Source organism: Belonocnema kinseyi, chromosome 7, assembly GCF_010883055.1.
Source record: "Belonocnema kinseyi isolate 2016_QV_RU_SX_M_011 chromosome 7, B_treatae_v1, whole genome shotgun sequence".
In the NCBI taxonomy this organism is placed as follows: Eukaryota; Metazoa; Arthropoda; class Insecta; order Hymenoptera; family Cynipidae; genus Belonocnema; species Belonocnema kinseyi.
Genome location: NC_046663.1, coordinates 63,636,524 through 63,658,155, shown reverse-complemented (window position 1 = coordinate 63,658,155; position 21,632 = coordinate 63,636,524). Strand labels below are relative to the sequence as shown.

At 27.8% G+C, this 21,632-nt stretch overlaps 1 protein-coding gene across 2 annotated transcripts in view; it reads left to right on the top strand.

Moving 5' to 3' along the window:
- Positions 1–21,632, top strand: part of LOC117176748 (serine/threonine-protein kinase N) — a 138,985-nt gene that overhangs the window by 7,486 nt on the left and 109,867 nt on the right. For both annotated transcript variants that reach the window (XM_033367024.1, XM_033367025.1), the window contains exons 2-3: positions 9,962–10,090; positions 12,908–13,109. In XM_033367024.1, the coding sequence (XP_033222915.1) occupies positions 9,962–10,090; positions 12,908–13,109 (331 nt within the window). The remainder of the gene's footprint in view (positions 1–9,961; positions 10,091–12,907; positions 13,110–21,632) is intronic.

Here is a 21,632-nt window from a genome sequence, read left to right as displayed (position 1 = left end):
AGGAAATATCACGCGACCTTCGGTCGATGATTTTTCAAGAATCTTAAATGAGCCTGCAATTATGCAGGAGAAAAGAAAAGATTTTTTGTTGCAAATTTGTTTAAAAATAATTGTTTAAACAATTTATTGTAAAATCCAAATACCATATTTATGAATCCCCAAGTAAGCCTTAACATAGGGTAAAGGAAGAAAATTGTTTACTTCATTTTCACTAGAATTGTTTAAACAATTTTTAAAAATTTTTCATTATCATATTCCCAGAGCCCTAAATGAGCCCTAAATTATTGTATAAGGTGAATTTTCCGTGAAATCATTTTTAGCACCTTTTACAGCAATGTTCGGCCAGCTTAACGTTAAGCTAGCGCAAACACTATTTAAAAAAAAATAAAATAGCCCAAAATTTAGGAACACGGGCCCAAATTAGCCCTAAATGAGCCCTAAATTATGAAATAGGTTACATCTCTATACCATCATAGTGTTGTGCCAGCTTAACATACCTGATATATAGGCTTCATAGGCCAAAATGAACATTATCTGTAATAAAATTAGTTCAGATACAACTAATGAATGGTGCATTTTCAAAATTTTTAATTCTTGGCATTTACAATGTTTTGGAAATGCACTATTCTAATATTACATTCAAATTGAAAAAATAAAAAATTTCTAATATTTCACGTAAAAATATTGCGTTTTCAACCAAAGAGATGAATTTCGAACTAAGTTTATGAATCTCCAACAAACAAAGAAAAAATGAATTTTCAACAAAGTATCCCAACTTCTACCCAAGTAGTTGAATTCAACCAAAAAAGAGGAATTTTCAAAAAATGAGTTGAATCCTAAAGCAAAGAATATTAATTTTCAAACAAATAGTTGGAATAATTGACTTTCTCAACCACCATCATCAAGACGTGACCCTTCAAAAACGTTATTGGGTTCGAGATTTCTTCTATAATGTCCGAATTGTGAGTAAACAAATAAATTCACGAGCGGTTCACACCGTTCAAATACTGTCGTCTGCAATCTGCTAATTTCTGTCTTTCGCAAAATTAATATTTATCGTGAAAGTAATGATTTCCTTAACAAAAGGATTGATTTTTCAACATTTTATTGATTCAATGATCTCGCAAAATACCGGATATTCGACAAGTTTTCTTTCTTTCGTTCTCAAATCCTTCGGAATAGTATATATTGATTCTAGTTCTTTGCACGTTTCAAAATTCAACTAATTGGTTAAAAGTTCCAATATTTTTTTGAAAATTCGTTTTTCTGTATTGAAAATTATTTTGTTGTTGGAAATTTATCTTTTCGGGATTAAAAGTCATCTGTCTACTAATAATTTTGAGTTGTTAGCTTGAAAAATGAAAAATTTTGTTGAAAATGCTTCTGTTTTTGATTGGAGTTTAAAATCTCACTATTTTGTTAAAAATGTAATTATTTTTGTGAAAATTTAACTGATTTGTTAAAGTCATCCCATTTTCTAAAAAATCAACTGTTTTGTTGAAAATTTGTCAGGGGGTTTTGAAAATAAAGTTTTGCGGCCACCCTGATTAGGATTTCAGATATTTTGGGACAATTTCAATTGTCAGACGAAGATTATAAAAAAGAATAATAAATACAAGTAAATGAATTTAAAAATAAATAATAATATTAACCTAATAAAATACAGCACAAGGAGAAATTAAAATCTAGTTAGGTCAGTCCAGTCCGTTTTTCAACAACTGAAATATTAATAGCCCATCAACTTGCTGTATTATTCATGTTGTTCCGAATCTGGATCGCATCAGGGCCAAGTGTTTACACATGGATTTACATGGGAAAAGCGGATATGCCTGTGATGATTTCTCAACTAAAGCCGTTTGAAAAGCTCGAGTTTATCCTGACAGGAAGATCCGGGCTCTTGATAAAAAGCGATATGATCTGCGAGAATGCTTTCCTGATGCATTTCACACGTATTTCAAAATGACTTGCTGGAATAGAAATTTATTTTAAATTCGTAAAAGCGATTGTTGACCTTTTCTTCATTACGTATAGCATACCTAGATATTATGGAATTTGTGGAAATAACTGATGCGTCACTCGAGGGGTGAAAATGGATCTCAGACTAATTTGTCTTTTTTTATTCAGCCCTGAATTTTACAGTTTGATCCGGTTTCGACAGCTTTTTTTAGATTGATCTCATTTAGAAGAAATCAATTCTGGATTTATTATTTTATTAAATTTAATTTTCGACTTTGAAGCTTTATCTGATTTTAGAGAACTTGGCCCCAGACTTCAAACTCCTTCCCCTATTCTCCTCGTTTATCCTTTTTTAAATAATTCTTCTTTTTTCTCTGTTTAAAAGTTTCGCTGTTAAAATTTTACTGTTTGGTTTAAAATTTCAGTATTTTGTATCGATTCATCAATGCTTTTTGGCCGAGAATTCATCTTTCTTGGTTGAAAGTGTAATTATTTTGTTTTTTATATAAGTTTTTCTATTCTTCTGTAAAGCAATCTTTCTTGAATGAAAATTCAACTTCTGAGTTGAAAGTTGAACTGCTTTGTTAAAAATCAGTTTGTTTGGTTGAAGATTAATAATTTTAGTTGCCTTGCAAATTCATTTGTTTTTGTCGAGGATTCAACTATTTTATTGAAATTTCATCTTTTCTGGTTAGGGATTGTCCATATATTACGTAAGACGTTTTTCTGTTGTTTAAATAAAGACGAAAATAATATTTTTATCAACTTGAAAAGGACACAGCGATATAAACAAAAGAAAAATGTCTTACGTAATATATGGACGATCCCTTAGGAATGTAACTAATTTGTAATAAATGTCATTCCTTCTGTTGAATATTCTACTCTTTGGTTGAAAATTTAATAATCTTCTTGAACATTAATTTCTTTGTTCAAAAAATTTATATTTTTCGGATGACAAAACCGACTTTTTCGTAGAAGGTTAATCTTTTTGGTTTGAAAATTCATTTCTTATTATAAATGTTATCTTTTTAGTTTAAAAATATAAATATGTGATTAAAAAGAATGATTTTTTTTTTTTGAAAATTCGTCTTTTTGGTTTGAATATTCGTCTTTGTAGGTTGAGAATTCAAGTATTTGCTAAAAAAATTTACGTATTCAAAATTCAATTATTTGACTGTAAATTGACCTTTCTTGGTTAAAAAGGAACTTTTTTTGTTGAAAATCCATAATTTTTGACTAAAAGTACAATTGTTCCAGTTTCTAATTCCAATTCGTAATAGAAAAGTCACGAGTAAAAATAACTGAAATTTTTTATATGTAATTTAAACTAAATATCGATACCAGCTTTATTTTTGAAAAGAGTTTTCAAGTGTTAAAAGCACTTAAACCACTTGTAAGTTAGCATATGATATAAGATAAAATACTTGAATTGCACTACCGGTCAAAATTGTGCATCCATCTATTTTTTAATGATTGATTACGTTTTTTTAATTTTAATTTTATCAGAGCTAAACATTTTCCTATTTAAAAGGTCGAAATTTATCAAAATTCTTAATAAAATGAGTCTAGGATGAAGTCAATTTGTTTCTTTTTTAAGTAGAAATTGCAAAACTAAAAATATTTTTTGTTGAAATATCCACTTTTACATTTTCGTTGAGAATGCATCGTTTTTTGTGAAATGGAATTTTTGTTTGAAAATTCATATTTTTGCTTTTGGTTCAATTTTTTTTTAACTGGAAAATCTTTCTCGGTTAAAAATTCAACTCTTTTTTTGAAAATTAATCTTTTTTGTTTGAAAGTTCTTTTTTTATTTGCACTGTCGATTATTATATTTCTGGTTAAGAATTTATATATTTTGTTTAAAACTTCTATTTTTGGACATGAAAATTTAAATATTTGGTTGAAAATTGAACTGATTTTGGTTGGAGTTTATTCTTTTTTGTTTGAAAATTCGCCTTTTGCTTGAAAGTTCAACTATTTGGTTTAAATACAAATTCTTGATCTAAAATTAACTTGTATGTTGGAAATTTAACTATTTGGTTGCAAAATCATCTTTCATATCTGAAAATTAATCCTACTGGATGAAGATGTAAATATTTTGTTGGCAATTTTTTATAAATTAAAAATTAATGTTTATAATATAAAGAACTATTTCTTTTTTTGGTGAAAATTTATCGTTTTTTAGTTGAAATTTAAACTATTTTTTTCAATGTATCTCTTTTGGTAGAAATTTGAATCGTTTTTTATTTAAAATGCAATTGCTTAGTCAACATTTTTCTATTTTGCCTTAGTAATGAATTATTTAGTTGAAAATTCTTATTTTTTGGTTGAATGCAATTGATTTTGATTTAAAATAAAAATATTTCATGCGTACATATTTTTTTAGAAATATTAACTATTACATTTTTCGTTGATAAATGATCTTTTTTTGTAGAATTCAACTGTTTTTTTAACTAACAAATTTTTTGATTTTAATTGGATCTATTACTTTTTTCTTTGAGATTTCTCCTTTTTGATTGAAATTTGAACTCTTTGGCTAAAATTTGTATTAGTTCCTTAAAAATTGATTTTTTTTACGAATTATTTTATTTTTAATTCAACTCTTTTGTTAAAATTGGCCTTTTTGGTTTAAAAGTTCACCTTTTTTTTTAGAATTTTCTCTTTTTTGGTTAAAAATACAAATCACTAGTGCACTAATGTAAATACAAGTTCTAATACTATGTTTCAAAGTCTTATTTTTGGTCTAAAATTCAACTGCTTTGTTCAAAATTCGCCTTTTATATATTGTATCAAAAATTTGTTCTTTTGGATTGTAAATTCAGTTGTTTTCTACAAAGTTCATCTTTTTATCTTTAAAATTCAAGTATTTATTTAAAAATGTATCTGTTTTTGGTTGAAGTTTAATTTTTTCAATTTAATTTCGCCCTTTGCTTGAAAGTTTGACTATTTCGTTTAAATGTAAATGTTTGGTCTAAAAGTAATTCTTTTTTCTTTTGAGAATTCAATTATTTGGTTACAAAGTCATGTTTCTTTTTTTAACATTAATTTTTGTTGTTGAAAATTCATCGTTTCGGGTTTAGTAGTCAGCTGTTGTCTAAAAAAATCGAATTTTCAGCTTAAAAGTTTTTTTGTTGAAAACTCATCTCTTTTATTAAAAAATTAATCTTTTTTAAATAAAAAATTCAACTATTTTGTTGAAAATGCGATACATTTCGACTTGAAATCTAAAGAGTTTCATGTTGAATTCAATATGGTACATGGAGAAAAATAAGTTTGCTAAATGTACAGGATTTCTGTAGAGTTTAGAGAATTTTCAGTAATTTTGCAAATTTGCGAATAATTTCTGTAAAATTTACAACAAACTTCATCAGAGTTTACAGATTGAAGATATCATCTTGAAAAAAGTTGAATAAATGTTAAGAAAATATCCATAAATTTGTTAACTTACTAAAAATTCTGTAAACTCTGCGGAAAGTTGGATAATCCGGGATAATCTTCAAAGAAAAGCTTTGCAATCCCTATTTTAATTGAAGATCCTGTAAGTTCGGCAGAATTATTTTCTGCGTGTACCTATATATTAATATTATTCAAAAGAAGTGATTCCCCTATTTTTGTTTAAATCGCCCTATTTCTCCTGTTTCTTTAAAGAATTTTAGACTGTAAAGTCTGTGGTTTGAATATTGTACTGATTTACATTGCACTTATTTTCGACTGAAATATTAGTAATGACTAAAAATGTTTCCCTGCTAACGTTAAATAACTTGAAATAACAGATTGGAGTAATGCAGTGAGTTGAGTCACTGATCGTTAGTTGAGTGAATGAACGATTATTTATAGACATGGCAGGAAAATCTTGTTTTCTTTTTCCGACTGTGACCAAGTCAGTTAGTAATAAATTTTCCACCGGAACTGAAGAATGAAACCCCCAGCACAGATTTAAGTTTCTTTTCTCAAGGTCTCAGGATATTTTGAATTATTTTTTGCTCAAGATATGTCAGAGTTGAGAATCTCTGTTATCAGTCTATTTGATAAAAGATAACGTTACGAAACCTGCGGTGACAGTTGTTCGTTTTGGATCTATTCGGATCTTCTACGTTAATTCGTTTGATTCGTCAGTGTGGATTTACATTTGTGGATTTAGGAGTGTTTAAATGTGACTGTTAGTTCAGTGACCAACAAATTTAAAACGAGGAACTAACGGAGTTGAAAAGATAAAGATGTTTATTCTGTTGATCAAGTTATTTAAGTTTTATAAAGTTAAGATCATTCTCCGTAACATATTGTTAAAATAAGAGAAGGATAAGAACATAATTAATTGAAAGTTTGTAAATTCACGATGTCCTATAAAAAATCAAGCAAAATGATTTCTAGACAAAATATTTTTCAAAGTTATTGTTTTACTTCTGGAAAATTAGCTAGCATGCCGAAGTTTAGAGTCTTTTGGAAATGCATGGAACCGTGTGTGGTACGTGGTATATCATTAACAACTCATTAAAAATTATTAATGGACATTTGAGTTATTTTTGTGAATGGGTTAAGGTGAAGTTAAAATTAGTTAGTTACTACCTAGTTTGGTTGATAAATAATGCAAAAAAGAGGATTGATTAAAGAACTTGGAGCAAATTGATTGATTACATTGTGGGAAGATAACAGGCAAGAAATCATTCATTCATAAGGAGTTTCTCTTATATTTTTGTATAGCCAACTCATTTTGCAGTTTATTTTTTCATTTCTCATTATAATTTTGTTATTATTTATCCTCGTATTTTCAGGGTGTCTACCTAATCGGGAAATGGTCGGGAATTTGATTAAGAGACCGGGATTTTTCTTTCGAATGTACTAATGCACATTAAAACTGGGTATATATATATTTTTTACTACGCTAATTTTCAGTTGGAATAGGGAATTTTCCATAAGAATTATAATTATAAGTTGGAGCAGGGAATAGGTTATTTTCGAAAAGAATTGTAAATCGAAGTTGCGACAGAATTTCAGAATGAAATATAATTTCCTTGAAAAATTATGCATTTTTATTTTAAGACGGATAATTTTAGTGAGAAGTTATGACTTTGAATCTGGGACAAGAAATACAATTTTGACAATTAGGACAGAGAATTCCAGTAAAGAATGATCATCTTTATTTTTGAACAGGAAATTTCGTGAAGAACTATAATTTTTAACTTTGAGACGTGGAATTTTCTTAAATAGTTATAATTCTGGGATAGAACAGGTAATTTTCTTTTCACTTGTCAGAAACAGAAAGATCCTATATTTCCGAATGATAAAAGAAAATCATATAAATAAATATAATTATGACTTGGAACAGGGAATTTTTGGCATGGAACGGGGATTTTACTTCTGATTTAGAAGATGGAAATTTAAAAAATGCCTGTTTTAAGTCAGAATTTGTAACTATGTAAAATTTGCCGCTTAAACAATTTTTGAAACAGGGAGTTACTATATTTCTGAATTATTGTATCAGATTGTGTAAAAAACATAATTCTGAGTTTTGACTGTGAATAAATAAATTTAATATACAAAAATTCACATAAAGAATTATAATTTTGGGTTTGGAACAAGGAAATTCGTAAAAAATTATACTTTTGTTTTGGAACAGGTAATTCTTCACATAGAATGGGGAATTTTGGAAAATTATTTTAATCCTGAATCATAAAAAGGGAATTTACCCAAAAAACTCCGTGTTTCAAATAAAATTATTCCAGATTTTCAAATTGCCTTCTTCTAAACTAAAAAAGGGCATGGTTGCTATTTTTTGAATTGTAATCAAATGTTTTGTAATTGGGAACAGGGAAATTCCGTAGAGAAAATTAGACTTTAGATTAGGGAATTTTCTGAAAGGATTCATATTTAACTTGGAACAAAGAATTTTTATATGTAACAGGAATTTAGAAAAAAATGTTATTCCAATTTAGAAGAAGGGAACTAAAAAATAGACCTGTTCCAACTCAGAATTATAATTATTTTCAAAATGTTCCCCTTCCATATTATAAATCTTTTAAATAATTTAAAATGCAAAAAAATCTCTTGTACTCTGAAAATCTTTTGAAATAAAATATTTTGAATTCTTTTAAATAGGCTGGGAAAAATCAATAATTTACCAGGAGAAAAGCGAGAATTTAAAATCAACCAGCTGGTAGACATCCTGATTTTGTATATTTTCCGCGGGGTTTTTTAAAGGTACAATAGTTGTCACCTTGGTTTAACACCGCAGACGAACCAGAAAAATAGCATCTTGTTTCTTGGTCGTTGCAGAGTAAACCGCAAAAGAAGAAAGGTTAAAAAAATATAGTTTTCTGTGGTTTGATTTATGTTGTTGGCCAACTTCTTTGCTCTGTTTTCCGAGTAATACAAAAGGAAATTATTCAGTTTTTTTATTTAAGTAAATATGAGAAAATACACAACTATTTTTCGTACAGAATTCATTTCTTTTGGTTCAAAAATCTCTTAATTGGTTAAAAATTTTATTGTTTTATTATTTTCTTTGGTTGGAAATACATTGCTTTGCTTAAAATTCAGCTGTCTTCTAAAAAATTCGTTGTTGTAGATTTTGTTAAAAAGTCATATTTTTTGTTCGAAAATTTAACTGTTTTTTTAAGCATTTCTCCTTTTGAATAGAAAGCTCATATTTTTGGATTGATGATTCATCTTTGGTAGAAAATTATTATTTGATTGAAAATTTTACAATTTTCTTAAAACTTTATCCTTTTCTCTTTCATATGTTTTTGTTGAAAATTCGCCTTTTACGTGAAAATTTCTATTATTTTTGGTAAGAAATGAAATTATTTGGTTGAACATTAACTTTTTGTTGAAAAATCAATTGTTTTATAGATCATTCGTTTTTTGGCTTCAAAATTCAACAATTTTGTAGAGGATTCAAGTATTTGGTTGAAAATTCAATGTTTTGGCAGAAAATTTAACTATTTAGTAGAAAATTATCTCTGAAAAATTAATATTTTCGGGTTGATAATTCAACTGTTCTGTAGAAAAATCACAAATTTTGCTTCAAGATTCAACCTGTTAGTATAAACATCCGTCCTTTTGGCTTAAAAATGCAACTGTTTTTTTTTAAAACTCGTCTTTTTAGATAAAAAAAATGCTACTACTTTGATAGAAAATTCAATGACTTGGTTGAAAATGAACTTTTTGGTTGAAAATTCGACTTTTTGGCTTCAAAATTTAACTGTTTTGATGAGATTTTATTTTTTTAGTTTGAACATTCTATTATTTTGAAAGAAAAATTAATTCTTTGGTTGAAAATTACAACTGTTTAGTTGAAAGTTAATCTGGTTTGGTTGAGGATTCAAATATATTTTATTGAAAATTCGTATTTTTTTATTGATTCAACTACTTGGTTGAGAGTTAATGTAGTTTGTTTACATTCCTTCTTTTTTTGTAAAGATTGATAACTTTAGTAGAAAATTCATGTCTGATTGAAAATTGATCTTTCTTCGTTGAATACTCAACTGTATAGTTGAAAATTCCTATTTTTTGATAGAAAAATAAATTTCTTGCTGGGGAATTTATCTTTTTGGTAAAAAATTCATTTTTTTCGGTTGAAGATTGGTTGTTTTATTGATTGAAAAATCGTTTTTAACTTGAAATTTAATTATTCTATTATTGTTTGAGAATTGATCTTTCTTAGTTGAAAATTCAATTCTTTGGTTGAGAATTCATGTATTTTATAGAAAATTCTCCTTTTGTTTGTTGGTAGAGAATCAATATTATTATTTAAAAATTTATCTTATTGGTTAAAAATTCATTTTTTTGGTTGAAGATTTATAATTTTTATTAAAAATTCATCTCTGGTTGAAAACATAAGTATTTTGTTGAAAAATCTTTTTTTTTTGTTGAAATATTTGTTTTAAATGTATCTATTCCTCTATTTTTATGAAAAATCACCCTATTTCCCCTATCTGGATATGCAAAAACAATTTGTTGACTAAAACAGGAAAATTTTAGTTTAATTGTTTTTATTTTGTTTCAGGGCGATTACATGAGACACCCTGTTCTTTACGAACTGTCACACAAGTATGGAGTGGCTGGCAGTGACCAGGTGCCCTTGCCAGCTCGTCTCGACGAGCTGCGGGAACATATTCGTCGAGAAATACGAAAGGTGTTTATTTTATTATTTAATCCTTGAAATCCAGTACAATAAGATAAGTAGGATTAAAAAAAATATTTTCCGTTTTAAGAAGGGTAGTAGATAGGCAGGGGCGTCTCTGGACCACGAAACCTACGTTACTGACTTCGAGAACATTCTGCAACTGAGGTGGTTCGTGTCCGTGCTAAGTTTCTAGAATGTTCTCGTAGAGTCCCGATGATGTCACAGTATGATATTTTCCAATTGTGAGAGACGAATTTGCGTAAACAACTTCAAGGTTATTTATTATCTCAATTAAGCATTTCGCGTAAACACTTTTAAAGTTTTATTTTGATTTGTATTTATTTTTCTCATAACTATATGACGCAGTAGGAAATGCAAGGACAAATTAAAATATGAGCTTGAAAGTTATTACATTAAAGTAATTTTTTTAACTGAAAATTTAACTATTCAATTTTTTGTTCACAATTTATCAGGTTATTTCTGATTGATCTTTTTTAGTTAGCAATTCATGTATTTTGTTGACATTTCATGTTTTTTGTTAGAAATTAATATTCTTGGTTAAAAATTTATCTTTTTGGTGGAAATGTTAAATATTCCAGTTAAATATTTATGAATTAATAGTTTAAAATTCAGCTATTCCAGTTAGATGAAGTTCTAGATGAAGACTCATAATATTATTTGAAAATCCATAATTTAACTATTCTATTTTTGGTTGAAAATTGATCTTTATTAGTTTAAAATTTAACTGTTTGGTTGCATTTTTTTTATTTGGAAATTCAACAATCTGCCTGAGAATTCATGTCTTTTATTGAAAAATCATAGTTTGGGTAGAATATAATCTTTTTAGTAAAAAATGTAGCTATTTCGTTAAAAATTCATATATCATTTTCAAAATACAACATTTTTAGGAACCTGTAGCTTTTTAAATTGATTTGAATGTAGTACCTATATTAATTTTACCTAAATATGCACTGAAATGAGTGTGAGGGTTAAACTTTAAAATAACTTTAAAAACTTATAATTTAATAAGTTTCAAGGAAACTTCACATTATTCCTAGGTTTTCAAATAAAATTGTAAAGAAAAATTTTTTGTTTAAATATTGCCGCTTAATTATTACTAAATTTTTTTCGAAAAATTCCTCTGAAAATTATTACCAACAATTTTTAAGTTGATACTTGTAAACATTGTTGAAAGTGGGACCTTTTGTATGGTTAATATGCAATTCTTTTATTTTAAGATTGTGGTTTGAGAAGTTTATTTTAAATAACGTCGATTACTTGGATTCCATGCTGTTTCTGAAACTAAACTAATGAAATTTTGTACATATTTCCAAATGCAGGAGACCTCTTTCTATTGATTATTATTATTGGATTTAGTATTTAAATGTCCTTACATTGTTCAAAAATATGAAGTTTGCAGACTCTTTTAAACAAAACAAAAATAAAGTTTTATCCAATCACGAGCAAGGGTTTCCCGACAACAAGAGTTTCATATTGTTTCGATTAGCTTCGAGATAGTTTCGGAAAATAATCTTAAATGGCGCCATGCGCTTTTTAATAATTGGACAAGTAACAAAAGCGCTACACGCGCGCAAGCGTTTTGAAAATGATTTGGAAAGAAATTTTTAATTTTGTGGATCAACAATAAGACATTTTTACTCAAAAAATTGAAATAAATTAACAAGTTTTTCTGAACTCTTGAATATTGTTATATATTTAAAATATTCGTTACTAAAGAATAGGGAAAACTTTAGTTATTAGCCGATAAAGGGTCTTCTAGATTCTGTTTTGACAACTTTTGAAATCTTTTGAAATTTTTAAAAGTCTTTTTAAATAATCTCTTAAAATTAATTTTGTAAAAAAAATCAGTTTAAATTATATCATAGATTTTAAGAAAAAATTTTATTATCGCGAAACCTTTCAAAATCCTTATAAAGCTTCAGAATAGTTATTTCTCAATATTCAAAAATATACATTTTTTAAACTGTTTAGAAATGTTTTCAACTTTTAAATTAATTTTACATCTTAATATTACTTGAATATTATATAAAACTTGGCAATCACGCTAATTATAAGATTGGATTTAAAATCCTTCATATTATTTTTAGAAATTTTAGGAAATAATATAAGATGTTTTGAAAATTTTTTTTTTTCTCTTGAAACATTAAAAAATTCTAATACCTTATATTTTGTATGTCAGTTTATACTTATGGATTTCCCCTAATAAATTATTATAGTATAGTCGCGTTTATTTTTCTTGAATTTCTTAATAAGACATATTGTAGGGATAACCTTAATTTCTCATAGTATGATAAGCACCTTTAATTTTTTTTATCATATATTTTTTTATATCCTTGTTCCACCTTTAAAGAAAAGTACTGGGCCCCTTTTTCCATTTATTATTATTATTATTATTGAATATATTATTTAGATAAATTTACAGTTCTCCTAAACCTGAAGATTTTAGACTTTTTATTTTAAAAGGGAAAAAGAACCGACAGCTTCATGCAATCATAATCGCGGGTTTTCCGACAGCAGTAGTTTCAAATTCTTTCGCGTAGTTTCAAGATAGTTTCGAGAATTCATCGAAAATAGCGCCATGCGCTTTTTAATAATTTGCTATCATTAATAAATTGCTTAAAGTACAGTAACGCACGTTACTTTGCATTACAGTTATCCACAAATTGTAACGTGTTACCGTTACTAAAAAATGTAACGTTCCGGGACAAACACTGCTGGTATCGTGATTCCAAGAAATAAGAATTGAAAGTTTTGCAGTCACCGTGAAAAGATAGTTGATCAGATTGTTTTTTTTTTTTGCCACAGGAGCTAAAAATAAAGGCTGGTGCAGAGAAGCTACGGGAGGTGGCAACTGATCGTAAAGCTCTCTCCGATGTCGCCATGATTGTTAAGAAGGCAAACACCAAGCTCAGCGAGCTTCAAGCAGAACTGCAGCAGTTGGAAAGTCAAATTATATTGACCCAGGGCCAACCACAGTCTCCTCAACAAAACCACTCCAACGGTCAAGGTAAAGTAAATCTAAAATGCTTCTTCTAACAATCTGCGGATTAACAGTCTTGAAGAGATATCTAATCTTAATTTAAATCCTCGAGTCCTGGCTCGAATGAAACGATAAGAGTAACCTTAATAATAGAAAAAGGTGCTGAAAGGTCTTAGGACGAAGGACAGAGGTTGAATAACCTTGGGCGTCGTTGATGAGATCAATCCGCAGTTGGAGAACATGGTAGGCTTTCTAACGGATGAGTCCACTTCAGAGGATAAAAATAGTTCTCAGTGTTACGTCTTGATATTTTTGCCTCTCTATTGCTTTCTCGAAAGAAGTTCCTGTAGGCAGAAGGAGTTAGGCGAAAATCTAGATCAGAGGGCTTGATTGGTTTGAAGGAAAATTGGCTTTAGCAAAAATTTAATCCTTGTTCAGAGAATTCGTTTTGAGAATCGGTTTTGATGGTTTTGCAGGGTTCGTTACAGGTCAGGGTTACCCTGAAATAGTCAGGGAATTTTCGATAAACTGAAGTTGAAGTAGGTTGGTCGTAGGACAGGAAAAAGTCAGGAACTTTAAATAAAATCTGGTAAAAGTCAGGGAATTTCTATAAGAGGCTTTTTAAATATCTGCCAAGGATAATACGTTTGCAATTTTCTAAATTATAATTTGAACTTGTTTTATTCTGTTTGCGAAAGATTCTATGTTAAAAATACGACAAGATTAAGATTCTGATTTTTGTATAGTAATGAATAGAGGAAAATGAGGGAATTTTGTAAGTTAAGCTTTGCGGCCACCCTGATATGATTCTCAGTAATTTATCTGCTTTGCCTTTCTATTTCGTTTTTTGCAGTTGCTTCCTTCTGATATTTGAAAATTCAACTATTTTGTCAGAAAAATGGGTTTCTATTGAAAATTCAACTACTTTCTTAAAAAACTTGTCTTTTTTTTAATTCATCAGTTTTATCAGAAGCTGGATCTATTATTATCTAAAAATACAACTGCCTGGTTGAAAATTATTCTTCTTTGGTCGAGGATTCAAATATGTTGTTGAAAATTCGTCTTTTTTGGTTGAATACATTTTTTTTATTTCAAATTAAAATCTTTTTGGTTCAAACAGCTATTACATTTCTTTGAATATTTGTCTTTTTTGGTTGAATATTGGAATGCTTACCTGAAGGTTGAACCATTTTGTTAAAAATAAATTATTTTTTTGGTTTAAAATGAATTTTTTAAAATAGAAATTGAACTATTCCAGTTGAAGATTCATACTTGTTAATTGAAAATTCAGTTACTTGGGCAGAAGTTTAACTATTTTATTAAAATTTTCTTGATTGGTTAAAGGTTCATTTCGTTGGTTGAAAGTCTAACTAATTTGTTGAAAATATTCCATTTTTGATTGAAAGTTAATATTTTTGAGTCGAAAATCCAACTCTTTTATGAAAAATTCGTTTTGGGTTTGAAAGTTCAACAATTTTGGTACAATTTTAAAAAATTCATCTCTTTGGTAGAAAATTTTGGATTTTCGTTAAAATTTATTTATTTTGTTGTTGTTATTAAAATGTAATGTTTTTACTGAGAACTTAACTTTTCCATTTTTGTTTAAAATTTATCATTTTTAGTTGAAATTTGAACTGTCTTCCAAAAGATACGTGTGCTTAAAGTTCCGAACGTTCAAATGAACGAAATTTTGTACTGATGACTTTGTTAACCATAAAAAGTGCATTGAAAATGCAACTGTTTTTTATCAATGTTTTTGGTTAAAAATTAATTTGGTTGTTGTAGAAAATCGAACTATTGGGTTAAAAATGCAACTGTTTTGGTAAAAATTTGATCTTTTTTGTTTAAAAATGCAAGTGTTCGGATAAACATTAATTCATTTGTCTGAGGATTAAATTATTTTGTTGAAACATCATCCTTTTAGTTGAAAATGTTACTATTTTGTTAAAAATTCATCATATTGAATAGAAAATTTGTCCTTTTAGATTGAAAATTCAGCTGTTTCAAGAAAATCCTCTTTTTGGCTTGAAAATTCAAGTATTTTATTGAAAATAAAACTGTTTTTGGGTGAAGTCAACTCTTTACTGTTTGAAAATTCGCCTTTTGAACCAAAATTCAGTAAATGGCACAGAAAATATTCGTAAATTTGTTAATTTACTGAAAATTCTGTAAACAGTGCAGAAAATTGGATAATATTTACCGAAAAGCTATGTTGTCCCTATTTTAACTCAGAATCCTGTAAGTTTCGCAGATTTTTTTCTGCCTCTACCTATATGTTAATTTTATTTTAAAAAATTACCCTGTGTAAACCTTTATTATTATGTTTATAAAATTATTGATTATATTATTTAGCGAAAATAAATTTTATTTCAACCTAAAAGATTTTAATCCTAAATAAAAATCAGTTGAATTCATGCTAAAAATAAAAAAGTTTTAACAAAATAGCTGAATCTTCAAATAAAAAAAGTAGTTTTTACCATTTGCATTTCAAAAATAAGAAAACAACTTTTTTTGTAGATAGAATTTTTTTTTAAAGAGCCGAATTTTCGTCAAAATAGTTCCAATTCTTTAAAACACGAAAATATGAATTTTTAACAAAATAGATTAATTTTTTTACCACGAAGATCAATAATCTACCAAAAAAGACGAATTTTCAAGCAAAACAGATAAATTTTAAAACCGAAAAGACGATTTTTCAACCAAATAGTTTAATTTTTAACAAACAAAAGAAGTTTTTCAGTTAGGAATGAAAAAAATTTCACCCAAATTATTATTTGAAATGACTTTGAACATAAAATAAAATTAAGAATAAATATTCCCTTTTCAGGTAAATTTCTTTATTTGTTTTTTAAGTTATATTAATATTATTTTCGTAAGATTCTTGAGAATATTCAAAAAGGTTTGTCAATATTTTACATGTGTTAGAATTATTCCTAAATTTTTTTTTAATCTTTGAAAATTATAAAAATTACCCTTAAACCCTCCAGATATTTTTTTGAAATTTGTAGAAATCTTCTCAAATGTTTTGAAACCTTTCTATATTTTCTTTCAAACCCAATTATTCAAAATGAAAAGACATTACTGAAAATTCTATCAAACTCTGCAGAAAATTGGATAATATTTGTACCTATTTTAACTGAATATCCTGTAAGCTTAGCAGATTTTTTTCTGTGTGTACCTATATATTAATTTTATTTCAAAATTACCGTATTTCCCTGTTTTGAGTTCTCATTGCGCTTTGATCCCTAAAATTTTAAAAGTGAAGTTTTCTGCCAACCTTGAGCAACCCGTTTTTGGATCCCTGATTCTTGGCAGAAAGGCAGAATATTTTATCCTCTAAATATAAAAAGGAGGTTCGAAGAGGAGGCAGAATTAATAATTCTCTCGATAAGGAACTTATTATGGACTATAGAGGTTTAGAATGAACGCTGAATCGCGTTGCAGAACTTGGGTGGCTCTTTGAAAGTATTCTGCAGATAAGCTTCTATAGACTGTCACGTCCTAGAGTCACTCTCGAGGGTACTATTATGTTTGGCTATCAATCTTCCGTCTGAAGCTTCCATTCTGTGCCTCTTTGACTCTTAATTCTCTGACTCTTTCTCGTCTTGTCGTGAACGCGACTCATAGTCTGCACTCTGAAGTTTCAAATTGTCTTTAAGTGGTTTGGTAACAGCTATTTATACCAGTTGCTTGCTGCATCCAGTCCAATATTAAGTCAGTCATCATCTACCGGCTCGATGTCTCATTGACTCACCGAGCTCAACGAAATTTCATTCAAAAGAACCGTTGCATCTGCAGCTGCAACGCACTCTGACGCGTTGATTAAAACTTTCGCTTGACTACCTACGTCAGTTTGACGCAATTGGTTCTTCTCCAAACTTTGACTCATCCTTACCTTCAAATCGCTCATCTGCAGCAACAACTTCTACGAATAAGCAAAAACACCTTCATGAGAAATCTAATAAAGTGTATTAAGAGAGTTTTGGGACGGTCAATATTCTTTGATTTTACGTCCAGGAAACAACAATGATATTATTGAAGGAAATTACCAGGAATTTACTTCTGACCGTAGCAAAATTCCAGTTTTCATTATTTTAGTAGTCAATTTAGAAAAGTGATTTTTACTTTATCTTCAGTTGAAGGGCATATTTTACTTGGTTGAAAAATGAACTCCTTTTTTTAAACTAAATTTTTTTATTGATAATTCATCATTTTAATTAAAAATTTCATTTCCTCAGTTGAAAAATGAGCTATTTGATTGAAAATCTAACTATGTTTTTGAAAAATTTTTGTTGTAGAAATGTTATCTTTTTTCCATGAAAGTTCAACTATTTGGTTGAAATTTGAAAATTTTTTATTTAAAATTAAACTATTTGTTAAAAAGTTTATGTAATTTGTGGTTCGAAATTTACCAATTTGGATTTTTTTTGTAGAAAATAATTTTTTTCTACGAAAGTTACTCTTATTGTTGAAAAATTCTTCAGTTTGGTTCGAAAATCAAGTATTTCAGTGATATACTTAGCATTTTAGTTGAAAATTCATCTTTTAGGTTAGAAATAAATTTACTTGGTTGGAAAATAAACTCCATTGTTCATTTTTTTTATTGAAAATTTAACTATTTTATTGCAATTTTTTTGTTTAAAATCATTTTTTTTTAAATTGAAAATAAAAATAATATTCCAGTTGAATATTCCATAATTTTAGTTGAAAATTTATTTTATTTTCGTTGAACTTTCATTTTTTGACTGAAAATTTAATTATTAAATTTTTGTGTAAAAAATTATCATTTTTATTTGAAAATTCCTCTTTCGGTTCAACATCGGTTTTATTAACTTAGAACTTAATTATTTAAGCTTTGGTTGACAATTAATTTTTTTGTATTAAAAATTATTTTTTGTGGCTGAAAGTTCAACTGTTGCAGTTGAAGATTCATTGTTTTAGTTAATAACTAATTTTTTTGTTTGGAATTCAATCATTTCAGTTGAGGATTCATGATTTTAGTTGAAAAGTCATCAGTTGAGATAAAATTTTTTTTTACTAAAAATGTAACTTCTATTTTCTGTTAAAAATGGTTTTTTTCTTGTTCAAAATTCAACTATCCGGGCCATTTTAATAAAAATATTGTGATCAGACCAATTCCAAAAGGTCATGGAAAATTTGTAATAAAAGGTTCTGGATAAATTTGAAACAAAACTGTTTTTGCCTTTAACCCTCTACCGCCCTTAAAACTTTCTTTTTTTCTGAATTTTGAGATATTTAGGCATATTATTCCTATGGCGGAGTGTATACAAAACTAAAATTCTAAGCTCATTACCGTCCTGACTTTCATGTAAATCCTTGCGTTAAAAATTGCTGTTCGTCTCAAAGTCATATTTAAAAAAACTCAAGTCTTCCAAACGTTAAGTATATGTCACTGTGGGCGGTAGAGGGTTAATAATACCAATTATTAAAGTGTTTATTTTACTACTCTTTTTCGTCCGATCGGGTTCAAGAATCCAGGTCCCTTTTCTAGAAGAAGTGAAATTGCTCACAAGAGGAGATTCAACTTTAAGAAATCTTAATCTTTTGCAATAACTTATTTAACGTTTATTTTATTATTTTTGGTAATCGTTTTTTTTTCACACTTAATTTATACTTAAAATTTGTGTGAAGAGCTATAATTTTGCCTTAGGATGAGAAATTTGTGACATAGAACGGAAATTTTGGGAAAGGATTTTAATTCTTATTCAGAAGGGAATTTGAAAAAACTGCCTGTTCCAAGTCAGAATTCATCACAATTTAATTTTGACTTTTGGTTAGGAAATTTCTACAAAGAATGATAATGAGATGAAACAGGAATTTCTGTCAAAAATTATAATTTTGACACTCGGGACTGAGAATTCTCTTAAAAAATAATAATTTTGACTTTTGAACAAGGAATTTCGTTAAGAATTAGAATTTTCATTTTAGTTTCACTTTAGAACAGGACATTTCGTTAAGAATGACAATTTTTGCTTTAGTATAGTGAGCTTCCGTAACGAATTTTTGACATGGAACGGACATTTTAGAAAATGACTTTAATTCTTACTTCGAAGAAGGAATTGTAAAAAAAAAACCTTTTTTAATTTTGACTCTGAACGGTGAATTTTACAACAACAACAACAAAATTAATTTGGCACAGGAAATGTTAGCAATGAATTATAATTTTGAGTTTGGGACAGGGAATTTTAGTAAAGAAATATAATGTTGAAAATCAGGACAAGAAATTCCCGTAAATAATACTAATTTTGACTTATGAATTCTGATTGAATTTATTTAAACTTAATACATATATTTGTTGCAAATCCAAATTTTCCGGAATTTGAAACTTTCCTCTTCCAAATATTACAAAAAAATAGTTGCTATATTTCTGAATTATATTAGAAAAAGTTGTAAATATATATAATTCTGACTTTGAACATGGAATTTTTTAAAATAAATGTAATTTTGATATAAAAAAAGGGAATTAAAAAAAATACCTGCTGAAATTCAGAATCATAATTCTTTTTCAAAATTCCCTGTTTCAAATCAAAAAACTTTTAAATTTTCTAAAATGTTAAAAAATCGGTTGAAATTTTCAAAAATCGTTTGAAATCATTCAAATCTTTTGAACTCTTTCAAATTTACCGAAATAAGATCGGGAATTAAAAATAATCCGTCGGGTCCTGGAGTTGAAAAGGAACACAAATTTATTGTTTTCGATAGTCTCATTATGGGAAGAATTTCACGACTATGGGATATTCCTGTAATGAATTACTGTTTTTTTTAAAAATTATTTACCGTTATCAATGGTATTGTAGACTCGCGGGGAATTTCGTGGAATCGCGTTCCGAGCGAACTGATGTGATCCAAACCCACGCCGGCATTCCTTCTTTAGCCGATGGGCCCTGTGGACCCGTCCTTTTTTTGAGAGACTCGCACAATCGTTAAACAGTACCCGTCTCACCTTCTCTTTGCATTCAGTTGATTTGTGAACCGCATTCCTTGAGTTTTTTAACTTCCGGTTCGTCATCAATGTGAGCTATTGGTCTTCTTTCAGCCGATTGATTGACATCTATTGATCCAGTTTCCTAGAATTTCATTCGCAGGGTTCGAATTGTGCAACTTTTTTCAGATTTTTTGAAAAATCTGACTTTTTACGACTTTTTGAAGATAAATGCGAATAATCAATTTTATTCCATTTTGGTTAGAATTTCGTTGATCTTGCCCCGTTTTCTCGTTGTTTACAAGGTGGCCGCTGGACCAGGAAATGATAGGAAATTTTATGAGACCGGAAAAAAACCCGGGAAATGATCGTGAATTTATTTTTTGATTGGGAATTTCACAAATTAAAAAAAAAAGTCTGTTTAAGTTTGATTTTAATAGCTTAAAAAAATAATTAGTTGAATTTTTATAATGTGTTTCTATATATCATTCAGTTTACAATGCGTATTTCGAAAATCTTAAATTTGAAAAATGCCGTTCTATAGACTAAGAAATTTTTAATTAGAAGAGTTTGAAATCGAAAATTTGGGATAAAAAAGATTTTTGGTTGATCATCTGTGAATATTAATTATATGTAATTATTTTTAAATTTGAACTATACATTAAAAATTAATAAGAGAATAATAATAATCTTGACTTTACAAGATGATTCGGAATCAGGTCTAAATTGAAGAATAAACGTATTTTGACGTTCAAAATTAAACTGTTAAACAAATGTGAACACCCGATTGAAACTTTATAAACTATTCTCAAATTAAAAATAACTTCAAAATAATATCTTCATAATTATTAATTTATTATGAATTAGTTATTATATTCAAATTTATTACATTTCAGATATTTTTTCAGTCTAAAATTGGAAAATCTGAAATTTTTTAATAAAGAAAAATATCAGTTGCTTGCTATTTAGAAATATTTCACATAATTTGAACGAAGTGTCTACGTATACCGACAAAATTCCACTATTCATACCAAATTTTTGGTGCAAACTGCCCAGTATGCGGTTTAATTTAAAAGAAAATGTCGATTTTTGCTGATTTTGAATAAAAAATTTAGAAGCTTTGTAAGAATTGGGAAAGGCCCCAAAAGAATAGAAAACATTTTCTCAGGAAAAAATATTTTTTATTTGCACGATTTATAAAAAAAAATTTAGGATAAATTCAAATAATTAAAAAAAAAATGTTTACAAGTTCTGAAAAAATTTGAAAAATATAAAAAAAAAAATACAAAACAACCTTGAGATTTTAAAATATTTTGAAGCTTTTCAAGGATTTTAAACTTTGAAATAAAAATAATTTAACTTATGATTTAAAAAGTGTTTGGTTTATAAAAAAATGTAACCACTTAATTTTTTAATGTTTTGAGCTCAAAATTGCTTAAAATTATTTGCAGTTCAGTTTCTATTACTTCAAATGGAAAAATTTGTAACTTTAGGGTTCGAATTTTTTTATTTCATGGACCGTGATAAATTTTTGCGAACCGGGAAAAGCCGAGAAATGATCAGGAAATGTTATCATTGATGATGGCGGCCATCTTGATTTCGCTTAA